At 41.4% G+C, this 16,398-nt stretch overlaps 1 protein-coding gene across 1 annotated transcript; it reads left to right on the top strand.

The window, feature by feature from the left end:
- Positions 1–76: 76 nt before the first annotated feature.
- On the top strand, positions 77–12,653 carry wasf3b (WASP family member 3b). Its single transcript, XM_044339663.1, has 9 exons — positions 77–199; positions 5,263–5,419; positions 7,627–7,761; positions 8,019–8,172; positions 9,422–9,539; positions 9,686–9,867; positions 10,071–10,343; positions 10,959–11,272; positions 11,959–12,653. The coding sequence occupies exons 2-9, from the start codon at positions 5,287–5,289 to the stop codon at positions 12,114–12,116; spliced, it is 1,467 nt and encodes a 488-aa protein (XP_044195598.1). The 5' UTR covers positions 77–199; positions 5,263–5,286; the 3' UTR covers positions 12,117–12,653.
- The last annotated feature ends 3,745 nt before the right edge of the window (positions 12,654–16,398 follow it).

Raw genomic sequence — 16,398 nt, forward strand, 5'->3', positions numbered from 1 at the left:
TTTGAACGCCCATCATGTGTTAAATCCCCTGCTTGGAGATCTGATTGGTTGATGTGGCCGGTGGGCGTGACCCTGTCCTCAAAGGATTGTTTCCCCGGAGTGGCCAGACGGGCTTGGGGGGACACAGGATGGCAGAGCTAATGGGAGTATCTAACGGGACATGCGGACGGGCTGCTTTCTTCTAATATTTCAAGTACTGGTGAGGGCCTTATGGTACTTTTTACAACGACTGATAACACCCTTTATAATAATGGTGACATTTGTGTGGTTATTTCTGTTGACTGTAGTCTCATTTATCTAAACTAACAAGTCGACCACTGGACATAAGCTAGCTAACCAAGTGGTCAGTTGGAGCGGACCCCCAGTTGAGGATAATAACCGTTAACCATAATATTGAATTTATTCCCTTTGCTTGGGTAACTTTAAATCTCTCTTTTTTGGCTGCATATTTGATGTTGTTTTCACGCCGGCGTGTTAATCAGTTTGTTAGGCACCTAGACAGAAAACGGTTGGTTAAATTTTAGATTTAAAATTGGCAGAAAATTCATGGGAACCGAGGTGGATGAACAGATGTGGGTCAGTCCATCAATGACGAGAAGCGACGGTGCGGAACAGTGATTGATCGCGGTTGCCATTAGTTCACGCCTGTGTGTGTGTGTGTGTGTGTGTGTATGTATGTGTGTGTGTATGTGTGTGTGTGTGTGTATGTATGTGTATGTGTGTGTCAGTCTGTGGGTAGCTAAAAGAGTGAAAGGAGTGGATAAAGTGGGCATTTTTAGGCACGAAACAAGCATAATAGTATTCAGATATAACTTAAATATGACATCCATGTGATTACACCACAATTTGTCCAACCTTAATCCAAATAAAGTGTTACTGAGATATAAATGAAGACATCTTAGTTATAGATATTGATAATGGCAGCTTAATCTTTATTCATTGGGAAGATATTACCAATATCCTGTGGTGCAGCTAGTGAAAAGGTGCTCACTTAATCTGACCAACAGCCAAACCCCCCCTGAAATCTTATCCAGTTTCTGTCAAAAAGACAGTAGAAAAGCGAGATGTAAAGCTGACACCCACAATTGCTGTTTTTATGACTTCATTGATTACCACCTTTTGAATCAATAGACTGGTCAGCTAATTGATGAATCAACTGTTTTAGCTGCATCTGTGCCAGCATTAGGATTATGACAGCATGGGAAAGGGTGTGCATCAAAATGTCAGGTGTTTGAATAAGAATAATCCTGCAGATTTACTCAACAGATATTAGGCCTCGGTAATGTTGTTGACATGATCAAAATATGAATATTTCCCCATAGTGATATCGAAATATAGCAACTTACACTTCAGCAACAAGTTTGGTCCGTTCTCAATTACAGCTTGAATCATTATGTTGACAGCAAAAAATTTAGTATGATAATAATAGTATTGATCTCCTCTCCTAACAGATATTCAGTGTTTTTGGCAGCAGAAAAGAAGGGAAAAGTTATCACTTAGCTCCCTGGTCTTCTCTCTACCCCGAGGGATTCACTATTCAGTAGGCACAGTCCCATGAATGTTTGACCACGGGTTACTCGGACTAATATTGGGATAAGGAGATGTTCCTGGAGGCACAGTGTCAGGGCAGAATTTTTTTTTTAACACCATATTTAGGGCAGTGTGACCTGACGTAATCCAAGCTGTATTATTCATAACATCAGAACAAGCAAAACAGCCTGCAACACAAGAAGCTGTACTCGACTCATAAATTGGTAATGACTCCCCTTTCAGAGCTTAATGGAGTTCTCACATCTGGCCTCCTCTTTCGCTGCGTGTCAGCGTAGCGATGTGGGCATCTTGTAGGAGTCACAGGGGAAGTGTTTCACCCTGAGTGTCACCCCTCCGAGGTTCAAAGACATTTTTTTGCTGCTGAAGGGGCTGTTTAGATGCGCTAATGGGACATTTGAGAGGCTACCTGGTGTGTTTGTGTGTGTTTGTCCATGTGTGCATGCTTGAATGCTTCTGTGTCCATGTTTGGTTGTAAAAATGTAAGCATCCAAACACGTTACAAAAAGGAAGAGCCAGAAACACGAAGTATGGGAGTAAAAGCATAAGCTGATGTATTCTTCTCTGGAGTTGTGGTTGAGCTGAGCTTATGTTCAGGCTTTGCTCTCCTTTTTCTTGCCCTAGTCTCTCTCCCTGAGTGAGTGAAGGATGAAGGAGGAGCACTCTCACTACGCTTTCATTGCAAGAGTACAGGGGGCCTTAAAGAAGGTCGAAGAGGAGGAGGAGGAGGAGGAGGAGGAGGGGGAGGATGCATGGGAGAGCTAGCGCTGTTGCCGTGTGAACGGAGCCCTATTGTCCCGGGAACCTTTCAGTGGCTTCCCCGAGGTCCCTGTTCCTACCCTTCCCCCCACCCCGATACACTCTCACCCCCCCCACCCACACACACACACACACATAAACACACACACACACACACTTTGTCCACCCTCTTAATGTCACACACAACCTTTTCTCTCCCTCTCTTTCACACACTGTCTCATTCACTGTCTCTTTTCTGTCACACACACACACACACACTCTTATCCTACTTGGTGTCTCTCTCATTCAGCCTCTACTTTCCCCTCATTTCTCACAAGCAGACATGGCCCGTCCCTCCTCCCTCCCTTCCTCCCTCCCTCCTCCAGCTCGCCCCCAGTAGCTCATTATTTCGCCTCATTGATGTGATTGTCATGCCAGCCAGACAGCAAAAACATGCAATCTTCTCATTTGCATCACCTCCTTTTCAAACATCACAAGCACAGTCTTTCTAAAATTTGCTAAATCCAAGCAGAGCTTTCACTCCAAACCGAGCCTCATTATTGACTGTATTCGGCGTGCTTTGTGGCACCACATGATGGTGTAATTTTACCCTTTATTTTCTCTTATTGGTGTGAGGCTGTTGGGGTTTGCAGGGGGTCTCTTGCTGAGAAAATGTGACCAGATAAGGATTCAGCTGGTGGGAATTGGCCTCGTGAACAGAAGTGTCTCTTCTCTGTCTTGGACAGCTGTAATGACACGATCTGTAATTACAGCAGTTTCCTGTTGAGACACTGATAGCACAACACTGCTACTTGCTTTGTTTGTGATTTATTGCATTGAAGACTTAATCTATCTTTCTATTCAGTCTTTTATAAGATAAGGATTCACAAAGTATAAAGGATAAATATTGGAAGCCACTTAGAAGGCCCATATAGTTGTGATGGGTAAACAAGGATTTAAAAACTTATTTTCACTGTGATCACAATTAAATATCTGCAAGTTTGGGTAGTTTGAGGTGTATTTATACCTGGCTATTATTAGCTATCTGTTACACAGCCAAGGCTCCTGTAGTCTCTCCAATCTGCTTTTCTCTGAAGTGATTTATTCTTTTGGCATGGCTGCTCATTATAAACACAGGAACCAGTATTAAGAGAGCATCGTTTGATTGGCAAGGCTAAAAATTGTGTGCGGGCGCTTTTATTGGAAAAGTGTGCGTGCATGTTTCCATCTGTCTTTCTGTTTGTCCTCCCCGCCGCTTCTTGAGCGGTAGCTGTATTGTTCTGACCAAGTGTTTGGACGGGAAGGAGAGCTGTGACACAGGGAGGACCAGGAAAGGGGAGCCAGGAACGAGACGGCGAAAACAGGAAGCAGGAAGAAGCGGCGATAAGATGGCTGCTCTGATGCACCCTGGGATTTCTCCTGCTTTCAGCATTTGTCCTTTGAACAACAGAGAGTGTCTGATCAGAGCCAGTAGAGGTTTATTTTAGGCAGGCAAGTTCAAAGTTGTGGGCAAGTAAGCAAGTGTAAAATCCTGCATATTCTCCGGAGAGAGCGGTATAGCTTCATGTGTCAGTCTGGATATCCTCATTCTCAGCAACAGTGCATTCATATGTGAAAATGCCCATTCGATTTTGGCTTGACCGATGATTTTCTGCCTTTTTGGTGTTTGTCCGACAACATCCATGAATCTGTGTTTGTGTCAGGATTCCAGCTGGGCCAGTGACAAGCCGGCCTGGGATTAGCTGGCACGCTGTATCTTCCTATCCCTAATGCTTTAATCTCTCTGCTGGTTGCTACAAGTCTTCTTGCTTTGGGACAGTGTTCGTCATCACTGTTGGCTTTCTGACCACTGACTCACCCAAGCTATCATGTTATTACAGTACAGTATACTGTAGCCTATATACAGGGGTTGGACAGAATAACAGGAACACCATACAATGAAATACAGTGCAAAACGATAACACCACCGCATACTACACCCTCAAAATTTCTGTTGTTAGAAATAAATGTATGCCCTGAAACAGGGAAGTAATATTTATTGCAAGATTATTGCATTTCACTTCATTTTCATTCACTTCAGTGTAAACTAGAGTTTGGTGATTCTGACAAAATCAAATGTTTAAATTTTGACTCAGCACCTTGGAATCAATCGTGTAAATATATTTTCAATAGGATTATTGAGGGTTTTATGCAATATTACATCTACTAGGAGTGAGTGACACATTTTCTCAAGTAAAATCCTACTTTAGATTAGAATGACCAAGCAGCCAACATTCATTGTTCATTTTAGTCAGCAAGAACAGCCAAATAATTTTAGGAAAGGTGAACATTTCATTGTGCTTAAGCCTTTTAAGGCCAAGAAAATACATTAAAACTAGAGCTGAAGCAATTAGTTGATTAATTGATGGACAAAAATCAATTGGTGACAATTTTAATCATTATATAATTGTTTTAAATCATTATTTTTAAAAAAACTGGTTCTAACTTTTTTATTGTGAATATTAGCTGGTTTTCTTGGTCTTCTGTGATAGTAAATAAAATATATCCAAGTTTTGGAGTGTTGGTTGGACAAAACAAGGAATTTTAATGTCACATTGGGCAAAATTATGCAGATTTTTCAGTTTTCTGTATTCTATAAACCAAATTTATAAAGAAAATAGTCGGCAGATTAACTTAGAATAAAACAAATTGTAATTTCAGTTAAAAACTACATCTATGTGATATTACTATATCACCAAAATCACACACAGTATCCAGCCTCATATTATGATTTCTGTTATATATTGATAAATGTATCTGTCAGCTCCTTGGTAGATGTGTACAACTGTGTGTTTCTACAGCTGGTGTGGATTCAGTGTCTTCGGCAGAACTGATGCTCGCCAACACCTGGTTTCTCCATAACAGACAGCCTCTCTTAACCAGAGTACCAGCATGTCTCAAACAGTGCGTGTGCTTGTTCCCTATGTCTCCCTGCAGTTTGTGTCGGTGTGAGGCCTCGCCATGCCGCTGGTGAAGAGGAACATCGAGCCCCGTCACCTCTGCCGAGGGGAGCTCCCCGAGGGCATCGGCAGCGAGCTGGAGTGTGTGATGAACAACACGCTCTCTGCCATCATCCGCCAGCTCAGCAGCTTAAGTAAGACACAAATATACACAAACTCATTTCACACAATGGTAGCCTTTGCAAGAAAAAAAAAAACAGCTGCAAATATTGGAAAATAAAACACAAATAAAGGTTTTTGTGTAAAATCAAAAACAGAAACTTACAATATCTAACTTAAGTATGACGACTGTCTAGACTGTGTGTAGCCTCTTTGTAGCAGGACAAGACCACATGCTTTCATCATCAGTCCCGAAGCCGTGATTGATTTGGGCGTTGTCATGGTTACAGGGCCTCAGGGTCACTGGCCTAGCAGCGGGCTTACAGCGGCATCGCGCTGGAGCACGGAGGGTTGAAATGTAATCCTTTTAGATAGCTCTGTAAAAATGAATTTATCTGGACAGCTGTGTGCATGTGACAGTGCAGATACACTCAGTGAGTGTGTGTGTGTGTGTGTGTGTGTGGATGAGTGTGGATGACACTGTGCTAACTGTGTTTGTGTACTGAACTGTTTCATATCGATTGTTATCCTAACTGTAAATGTAGCAGACAAAAATGATTACAGCAGCAAGGGCATCTGTCTTTCCATCCATCTTCCATGTCCTTCATTAGAACCCGTCAACAGTGCGCTCCGTGTCGTCATTTGCTCGTTTATCCTCAGTTGTACCCGTTTTCTCCATCTCACACTAACTGTGTTAAAATATCAGCAGTCCCATTTTAGCTGTTAACCCTCTCCTTTTTGGCCCTGTCACATCCATTTGCAGTCTGTTTCTTATTGTGTCGAGTTCCTGCGTTGGGAGTGGGCCTTTCAGCAGCAGCTGTGTGGGTTATATATAAATGCTCACACAGGCCTGGAGGAGCAACCCTACAGACTACATGCATGGATTGCACATGTCTGCGTGCACATGTGTGTATGTGTGTGTGTGTGTATGCGTGGACCATAAGAATCCTCAGGAGAGGTCAGAGTTGACAGGGCTCTGCATGCCGGATCTGTGATGCTTCCTTCCTCTAAATATTTTTCCTGCAGCTCATCCTGTCAGCAGGAGGGACAGAAATAGCCTTTAGTGTGTGTTTGTGTGTGTTTGCCAAACCACCTTTTTACACACAGCGTTTTGAACTTAAACAATGTCATTAAGACAGTATTAAAACTACTCTGGCAAAGTTTTAACCTGTTTGACATCCAGAGAAAATCTTTTGCAACCTCGTAGTAAAAGGCTTTTTGTACTCATTTACCTTGAGTCCAGCGTTAACATTAACCTCAGGCTATCAATCATTTCACACTAACAACTTTTACTACGGGTTACTTCCCTGTAGTGGCCCAGACCCCCCTTTATAAAGCCTCATTTCAGAGCAGTGTTATCCTTATTTTTCAGGATTATATGTCCAAAATAACAGGTTAAAAAAACAACTGTGAAGCAGAGCAATAAAATGTTATTGTTTTTAACATTTATTAAAATGTTATTCAGTCACATGTCATAAAGGGTTGTGGGCCACGCTGAAGCTGTTAACCTCTGGCTCTGCTTTTCAAGTGTGAATCTTAAACCATACATCATGGATTTATTATAACTTAGATAATAAGATTTATTATTATATAGAGCTCATTGTGACTGAACGATGCTGGGATTGGACGTCAACCAACTAGGGTTAAGCAGTGTAAGATTCACCAATATTAGCCACTATATTCAACATATTATATTCAACATTAGCCACTAAACAGCTACACTAGAATAATGGGAATATGAGCCTTGCTCAGTGTCACATGAACAGCAGCTGTTGAAGAAGGGGGGAGAATGTTGTTTACTTTCCTTTACAAACATTTTTACAGAATTTTAGTGCTTTGAACCAGCAATCCTGAGGTTAAGAGTCTCCAGCAATACCAGAAATCCCTTTAACAACTTCAACGAAATGACAATTTCACTTGTAATAGAGACTAATTCAGTTGTTTTCAGTCAAGGGCTTCATATAAATATACATGTAGTAGCAATAAGTTAACCTGCAGCCAGCAGACATTTATTAATTAACAACGATTGTTGCTATATGTATGAGGCGCCATTTCCTGCAGAGACTCCAGTTTCAAATTGTGTCACATTACCATTGTATTGATTGCACTTGAGTCTCTGTGGGGATTTACTTGGCTCCAGATAATGATTACAAGTCTCCTTCTCATAAGCCCTTCTGTTTCTCTCAAAAATTTCCTCCCTTTGTCTCTCTCTTTCTGCTGTCCTCCTCCACTTTCTTATCAGGTAAACATGCAGAGGACATATTTGGCGAGCTGTTCAACGAGGCAAATACCTTCTATCTGCGCGCCAATTCTCTCCAGGACCGCATTGACCGGCTGGCCGTCAAGGTCACACAGCTGGACTCCACGGTGGAGGAAGGTGGGTCAGAGGTTAGAGGTCTGAGGGGAAGGACAAGTCATCAGTCATTGTGGGAGACCTGTCAGTCTCAAGTTTTTCAGCGTTAATCTTTGAAAGTAGAGGACACAAACCTGGACAGTGTTGTTGTTGTTGTTTTTAACACCTATTCAGTGCCTTTTTCTTTGTTGTTAATATTTTATTTCTTCCTTTTCCGTCTTTCCAGTAGACCATTCATTTAACCAGTCATTTGTCCCCTCTTCCTCTTTTTGTGCTCTCAGTTTCCCTGCAAGACATCAACATGAGGAAAGCCTTCAAGAGCTCAACCACTCAGGACCAGCAGGTGGTGTCCAAGAGCAGCGTGCCCAATCCTGTCAAAGAGATGTACAATGAGAGCGACAAGCCTCCGCCCCTCAGCATCCTCTCATCGTACAGGTTGGTGATGTCGCTCTCACTAAGTGCTCAGACCTCACATGTGGTCTCGGCAGCAAAAGCAATGCCGCAAACATTTCTGTATGTACAATTTGTGAGTTGCTTTTCAATCAAGAGTTTCTTTTGCATTTTTTCCCCTACATGTACAAAATTAATTTTCAATGAAAACACCAGTACTCTGCACTGGTGCCAATTTAAAAGCTCCTTTTTAGATTCAAAAAAATGTTTAATGTGTGTAAATATTAGTAGTAATAATAGTATAAATGATTACTGCAGTTTAAATTTATCATATCATGTCATAAATTGAGCTATCATACAATTTTGCTTATAATTTTCTTACCAACATTTGAGGTTTTAAGTGTGAAACTTATTTATTTTTCCCACTTTTAACAGCATGAAATAAATAAAGTATCTGTTTGTGAAAATGCAGGGTTCTGGACTGGTGCCAATTTAAAAATTGTCTTTTGGATTAGACAGATTAGAAATTTAAAAAATTTGTAAAAAAAAAAAAAAAGACGACTACAGCTAAAATTGACCATGTAATTTAGTTTATCTATCATAAAAATGGATCTATTATGTCATTTTTGAGCTTTCAAATGTGAAACTTACTCTCACTTCTTCTCACTTCTCACTTTTAACTGCATTGAAAGTAGAAAATGCAGTTTTAAGATGCGAAAGACACAAAAACACTCTAATTTGATCAGGTCTATTACACAGACCTTTATTATAACTATTAAATCAGGTTAATGTTGCCAATAATGTTTAAAACCTTTCAAAAGTTCTTCATCTGATTTTGTTGCATCTCTGACCTACATCCACAGTAGGGCAGCATATTTGGAGCTGTTTCCTTTTACTATTAGGCTGCTGCTTTTATCCAGTACCTTCAGTGCATTACATATTTAGCATGGCGGTCTCCAGTGGGATTCTAACTCCTAACGCTGACTACACAGCAACACACTTTCCTCTCTCTGTCTCTAGTCTTTCCACTTTTTCATCCTGTCATTTCCAGTTATGCTGTCTCTGTGATGAAAATGCAGAATCCAGCACTCATAATTTCACCCTTGTTCTTCCATCAGCCTCCTCAACTTCTGCAATATTCATAGCTTCACATGTTTCATCCCCAACTTCCCACAGACATACACTTTGTCAAAAAATGCTTTCCTTTTCTCTTATCTTGTCATTCAGACCAGAGACATTTATGTACAAAGACATTTGTTTACCTGTATAACCTTTTTGGTGTCCATCTCTGTAGGGATGACCACAAGGAAGCACTCAAGTTCTACACCGATCCATCCTACTTCTTTGACCTGTGGAAGGAAAAGATGCTGCAGGACACCGAGGACAAGAGGAAAGAGAAGAGGAAGCAGAAGGTACAGTTCAAGATCATGCTACGGTTTAATACACCACAGTTTATTGTGTCAGATTTTGAGATTTTATTTGCCTGCCAGCCAGTTACTGGTGTTATTTCTACCCAGTCCAATAGTCTGAATGCTTTCTTTTTCTATCTTTCTCGTAGGAGCAGAGGCGTTGTGTGGATGGGACGTTACAGAGGGAGGTGAAGAAGGTCCGCAAGGCCAGGAACCGTCGGCAGGAGTGGAATATGATGGCTCTGGATAAAGAGCTGAGGCCGGACCATCGACACACCATACACAGAGACAGAGGTGCTTCCTCTGAGGGCTCAATGTCGCCAGAGAACAGGTAGGTGAACACACACACTAGTATGTTTGTGCATTTTCATCATTTTTATAAGAAACACATACTGTATGTTTGAATAATCTCAGTCTGGTAGCTAAACTTAAACTCTCAAGTTGAAGAAATGTGCAGTATTATTCCTACATTTTTATTTTTTTGTACCTCACCTTCCACCACCTCCTCTTCTTCCTTCCTGCTGCCTCCGTCAGGGGCCACGGTACTGATCTGCACCATTACCCCAACGCCATGAACCACCCTGGCCACGCCCACACCTACTCTGGCCCACCACCCAGCGTCCTGGCTGCCCAGATGGCTGCAGGGCACGCCCCTCGTGGAGGAAGCGACCAAGATAACAGGGGCAGGGCCATGGCCTATCAGGGCGGGACGCTCGGCCGCGCTCACCACCACCAAGTCCCGCTGCCTCCTCCACCCACTGAGGCTATGAACGGTGGCTCTATGTCCCTCCCACCAGTGGACTACAGGTAATCATACAAGCCAAAGCTTTTCCCATACTGTAATAATATATAATATTATAATATAATATAATATAAAATATAATAATTTACTGACAAATGTAGGTGTTTTTTAATATTGTTGTGACTTTCAGCAACAAAAACCAACAAAAACATGACATAAAACATAATGTAAGACATATTTAAACAAATTACTGCATCCACACTGTAACATTCTTTTTTCTGTATTTTCCAGTTCAGTAAGAATGCCCATTTAAATGTTTAAAATGCAGGTGTAATAATGTTATCTTATAAAAGTTAGAAGAAAGTTATTTTGCTAATCCAGGCAACAGAAGCTGAGCAGATTGATGAAGTATACAGAGGGTTGACACTAGGTTGATAATAGTGTTTACTATTTGGATTAAATTATCTGCCTGCTTTACTATAATACAATTTTAAGTCAGCACAGGTTCATGTTTGACTCCATCCATCTGAACTTTGAGGTAATGCTGCCACCTAATGGTTCAGCATCTTCATGCTCCACTCACAAACCCTGGTCACTGTACTTCTGATAGCAAACCTGAGTTCAGGCTATGATTTTGATTAAAACTCTACTAATTCTCTCTCATTTTGTCTTTCTCGCAGCATGGATGGCTACGCCAACACCGGTCCTCCTCCTCCTCCCCCAGCCCCTCTCATCCCTTCTGCCCAAACTGCCTTTGCCTCACCTCCTGGAGGTCCAGTGCCTCTTGGGCCAATGGTTGGCGCTGGGGGCTATGCTCCACCTCCACCACCTGTATCTGGAGCCCAGGCCGCCCCACCTCCTCCTGGCCCTCCACCTCCTCCCATTCCAGTTGGTGCCTCCCACTTTACAACCCACAAGATGTCCTCCTCTGCACCTGCTGAGACCACAGTGGTCAACGATGCCCGCAGCGATCTGCTCGCTGCCATACGTATGGGTAAGAGCTGTAGTTAGTGTACCCCTAAAGATGTGTATGTGTATCTTCTTTAGAACAATATACCACTGAAACAACATATAGAAATGAAAATACATCTGCATATATTGTGTTAAACTTAAAAATGTACTTAACTTTATATAATAATATACTTTATATACTTTTAAGTATGTTTGGGTTTTTTATGACTTTATCATAGACAGTACTCTACTCAGAGAATACAGATTATAATTAGTGAAACTCTTTTATTATTCACCAAAAAACAGAATTTTTATATGAGATATGGGATAGAAATATTTTACTTATATATTATATATATATTTTGTTACTTACAGTCACTGTGATGCAGCATCACCACTGCAGTCGCCTAATGTAACTAAACACAAACGGATCAGACGGGTTTTAAACTATTCCAGTTTAACTGCATTATTTAAGCGATTTATATGGAAGTAAATAATAAAGTGAAAATAACTGTCAACCATAATCTACAAGTGCACTCATGTAAGCATAACTGTGGTAGGTTAAAATAGACCTAGGGATCAGAGTTTATATGGAAAGTTTGCTTAATAAATAAAAAAAACATTTTGACTTCCTAAATGGCGGTTCAGATAATTGAGTTACTTACACACTGTATTATTTAAGCCAGTGTGAGTTTAAAACGCTGCTTTATACTCCACGTTCTCCTGTAGGCATCCAGCTGAAGAAGGTGCAGGAGCAGCAGGAGCAGCAGGCCAAGAGGGAGCCGGTCGGAAACGACGTGGCCACCATCCTGTCGCGCCGCATCGCTGTGGAATACTCTGACTCCGAGGACGACTCCGAGTTGGAAGACAATGATTGGTCCGATTAACACACAACTCTGGATTTACAGACACACACACACATACTCACACAGAACAAAATGGGATAACCACTGAAGAAGATAAACACACAGTCAATCTCGCACTCACTTGAAAGAATGCCCACTGTACCACATTCACGGGTCGTCACACACTTTAACACACACACACACACACACACACTAACACCTACACACAATCACATGCTGTAGGTTGATATAAGCTGAATGGTCCAAAACTGGAAACCCTGAGGGTGTATTCAAAGATGCATAAACACTGTAAAGAGACTAGTAATATACTGTAATGCCGACCACTCTGAAATCTTCAGTTTGACGATTATATTTCAAAGCACTGTGAATACACCCCAGTGGATGCTTCTCTACCTGTTATAACACTATAGACACCCTGTGAAGGTGCTTATTTCATGTATAGTCCAAGCTTAAGAGCGTTAGAAAAAAGCTAGAAACTTTCCTCTTGAGCTAACCGATGTACTTGTCTTTTTTTTTTTTTTTTTTTTTTAATGTTTTTACTGAAACACTTGCGTATGCCATAGATCATGAGGCAAGTTTTTAACGTGTAGATGACAATAACTGGAAGTAACGGAGGAGCTTAGCGGCATGTAACGGGTTCAAGCCACTGAAATGAAACGCTGTGGCGAAGATGGATGTGTAATAAGTCTTATTGATCATAAATATGATAATTGATTGAGCCATCTGCGTCTGCAATCGCTCACTGCTGTGTGGGAATGGGAGGGAGGGAGGGAGGAGGGAAAAGGGAGGGGAGGGGAAGGGAGGGGAGGAGGGGGGGGAGGTCATGTATATGCTAGTGTGAGCTCTGTAACCTTTGACCCGGAGAAAAATAAAATGATGAATGAAGGATCGCGGCCGGGCTGCCATGTCTCTTTATTGTTCCGCTGTTGTCATAGAGACGACACATACCTGGCTCTAAGATTTCAGTTTCCATGGTAACGGTACAGCTAAGAAGGGAGTTGCCAGGGAAACAGAGGGAAAAAAAAGGGGGACAGCAGGGCGAGGATGAACAAATTAGTCGAGGCAGGAGTTTTTTTATGCACAGCACATGTTTGTTTTTAATACAAAATTAACAAGATCTCTCAATTGAGTGAACTAACCAAAGCAATTAAAAAGTCACAACTAACACCTTGGAAAAATAGACACCACGTTCACACGATGTTTTTACAATATCTCAGTTAAGTTAGTGCATGTTGATTATCGTTTATACGTTTCGTTTTGCAGATACTTAATTTGTTGTGCCATTTTTCAATCCAAAAAATAAAGTGCATTTCACATTGAAAACTACGCATACGTCTACACAAGATGCTGTTACTGTGCCCCCACCACCACCACCACCATCACCACCCCTCATCTCCAACCTTCTCCCCAAAAAACACACACACACACGCACACATTCACAGGCCCTTGAGTGTTTTGATATTTAGCTCTAGATTAGTAACCATCAGAAAGACACCTCCTCCCATCTTGAACAGCCCATCCTTGGCTACGCATCTTTAAAACCTCGCACACAACCATAATTCAGTGTACTGTTGCACGGTGAAACCATTCAGGTGTGTATTACATCCAACATCACAGTCTTTTTTTTTTTTACTATTCTTGGATACAAAGCCCTTGTTCACACCTTCGCAACCATGAACATCTCAGATCTTTACAGCTTCCAGGTTGATAATACTGTTGGTTGCATGAGCGGAAAACATTCACCAATCAGAATAAGTTGTGTACCTTTTTTTTTTTTTTCTTCTCAAACATCCCCCATCTTTGTAGCCAAACTCACTCAATCACCCATTAACCAGCCTTTACAAACTGGTGCATATTTAAGCGAGGAAACTCAACAGAACAAATTCTACATTAACAGCTGATGTGGAGAAATGTCATCTGAAAAAAATGGTGCAACCCAACTCATCTGCTAGTTTGACTGGCTTTGGTAGCACCATGCATGGTGGTATTAAGTCCCCCCCTCTCTTACGCATGCCTTATTTACAGAAACTAATTAGTCAAGAGGAGGGGGATATCAGTTAAACAATTTGATTATTACTACATTCAGAAAAAGGCTTTACAGCGCCGTTATACTGTATATCATACAACATCAGAATCTGAAAGAATTCAGGCCAGACTAAAGTGGAAAAAAATAGACCTTTTCAATGAATATAACAAAATAGACTTTTCTCCAAAGGTAAAGGAATAAGAGTTTGTGATGGTTTGTGATGTGCCAGCCTGACCTGTTGGTGCTCGACGAATAACTACAGGGTTCGGTCTGACACTGTGCACAAGCTCACATACACAGGCGACGTTCCAAAAGCTTAGAAATGCTACTCTCTGCTTTCCTCAACACTCATAATCTGAGGCCAGAAAGACGGAGACTGGGCACCTCACGGATGCTTCTGGGTCATTCGACGGAAACTGTTCAGATTGGACCGAAGATTTTTGTATTTCATAGCATGAAGAATATGTTAGACCTGCAATAAAACATATCTTGCAAGCTCAGGCACTCTTTTTTTTTTTAAATTTAATTTTAAACTAAAGCCTGTGGCACCACACCTAGCATGCAGCTAAACGAAAAAAACATGTTTTTTACAAATATATTTTGAAAATTTCATTAAAAAAAAGTTTTGACTATGTTTTTTTTGAATGACAGGGTGGATATGTTATGCTTGACAGAGAAGGTTTTGAAAGGAAAATGTACCAAAAATGTTCTAAAAGAAAATCAAAACTCGCCAGCTTTTGAATTTGTCTTCTTCAAACTCTTAAATGATGTCATTTCCTCTTAGTGATGTCACTTAAAGGACCAGTACAGTATTTTGGTGCAGAGATACATTAATGTGACGGGGTGGAATATGAAACTAATGGACACACACATCATGCTATTTTCACCAAAATGTGTTTTTTTTTAAAAATTTGATTAACACATTTCCCATAAAGATGGAAACATTATGCTCCTAAAAACAAAAAAGGCTGAGATTTATGCAATATTTAGTGTCACCTCACATAAATGTCAGAAATGGTCAGAACGGTGGTGAGAAAATGACTATTTTTTAACAGAAAACAATTAAAAATATAAGAATTGTAATTTTATAGTAATTAGTACACTTGAATTAGTGTCTTCAGCCATTGAAAACAATATTGAGTTTTATATTGCCTCGTTTTTCCCTTTAAGTGTTGGGGACCCAAACTTAACAGTTTCCATGGAATGACTGCTCTTTCGAGCTCTATCGGCTCTCAGAGAGGTGAGGAAGTGAGAAAAGAAAGAAGAAGCATTACTTTTGTGTTTGGAAAGTGGCCGTTTTTTAGCTCAAAGAATCATTCAGAGGTCACTTAACGGACACCTGCCTTCACCAGACTAGATTGATTTTACGTAGTAGTAGAATATTAGCGATATAGAGCAGACAGAAAAACACACAGCGGGACTAGGATCCCAGTTCATTCAGAGTCTCTTTCACTTTGGCTTGAAGTGCTGGAGCGTCCACATCCTAGTCCCGTCTCTCTTCAAAAAGCTCTCGGACAAACACGTAACGAGGCCACTTCTCGCAGAATTTGACAGGAAGACTGGCAGCATTATCCTCTAAGGTCAGAGGGTCAACAGGATTTTATATTCCTCAGACCTGTTTTTACCTCCCCTCCCCCCCACCCCCCGGACAACACAAGGAGACAGATTATGATCTGCTGAGCTGCTGGATCACAAACACACACACACACACGCACACACACACACGCACACACACACACACACACACACACACACACACACACACACACACACACATGCACACACCCAGAGGCCATGCAACTCATATCATATGCACGAATCACGCACGGACACTTGAGGTTACGACACTCAGGACAGTTCATATGCTCACAAAAAGGCAGAGGCAACAACAACAACAACACCCCCCCCTCCCCCCACCCCCATCAAAAAAAGTTCACAATTTCATCAAGGTGTGGCAAATGATCAAAAAACACCCTTTTTGCGGAGGAATGAGGCAGTGGTGTCACCGGTGACAAATGATCTTGTCCATTTTTTCCAGCCCAGAAGTGATCAACCCACCACTCATGTCACTGAAGCATCACTGAGCCTGTTCACTTACATCACATCCCAAATCCCCCGAGCGGCCATTCTGGTACCTCACCCTGCAGGAAGAAGTCATGGCGGGAACGTGGATGTTATTGCTGTCTGAGTATTGCTTCACCTCTAAAAAACAAACATAACTACCATTCATAGGCTAGTTATTGCTGACATGATCTGTATGGATGAGGAATTAGCGTG

Source organism: Thunnus albacares, chromosome 21, assembly GCF_914725855.1.
Source record: "Thunnus albacares chromosome 21, fThuAlb1.1, whole genome shotgun sequence".
Classification (NCBI taxonomy): Eukaryota; Metazoa; Chordata; class Actinopteri; order Scombriformes; family Scombridae; genus Thunnus; species Thunnus albacares.

Excerpts from the sequence above, each read along its gene's own strand:
- wasf3b (XM_044339663.1), top strand. The coding sequence starts at position 5,287 with ATGCCGCTGGTGAAGAGGAACATCGAGCCCCGTCACCTCTGCCGAGGG. Across the intron at positions 8,173-9,421 it reads AGCATCCTCTCATCGTACAG|GGATGACCACAAGGAAGCAC; the intron begins GTTGGTGATGTC and ends CCATCTCTGTAG. Across the intron at positions 10,344-10,958 it reads CTCCCACCAGTGGACTACAG|CATGGATGGCTACGCCAACA; the intron begins GTAATCATACAA and ends TCTTTCTCGCAG.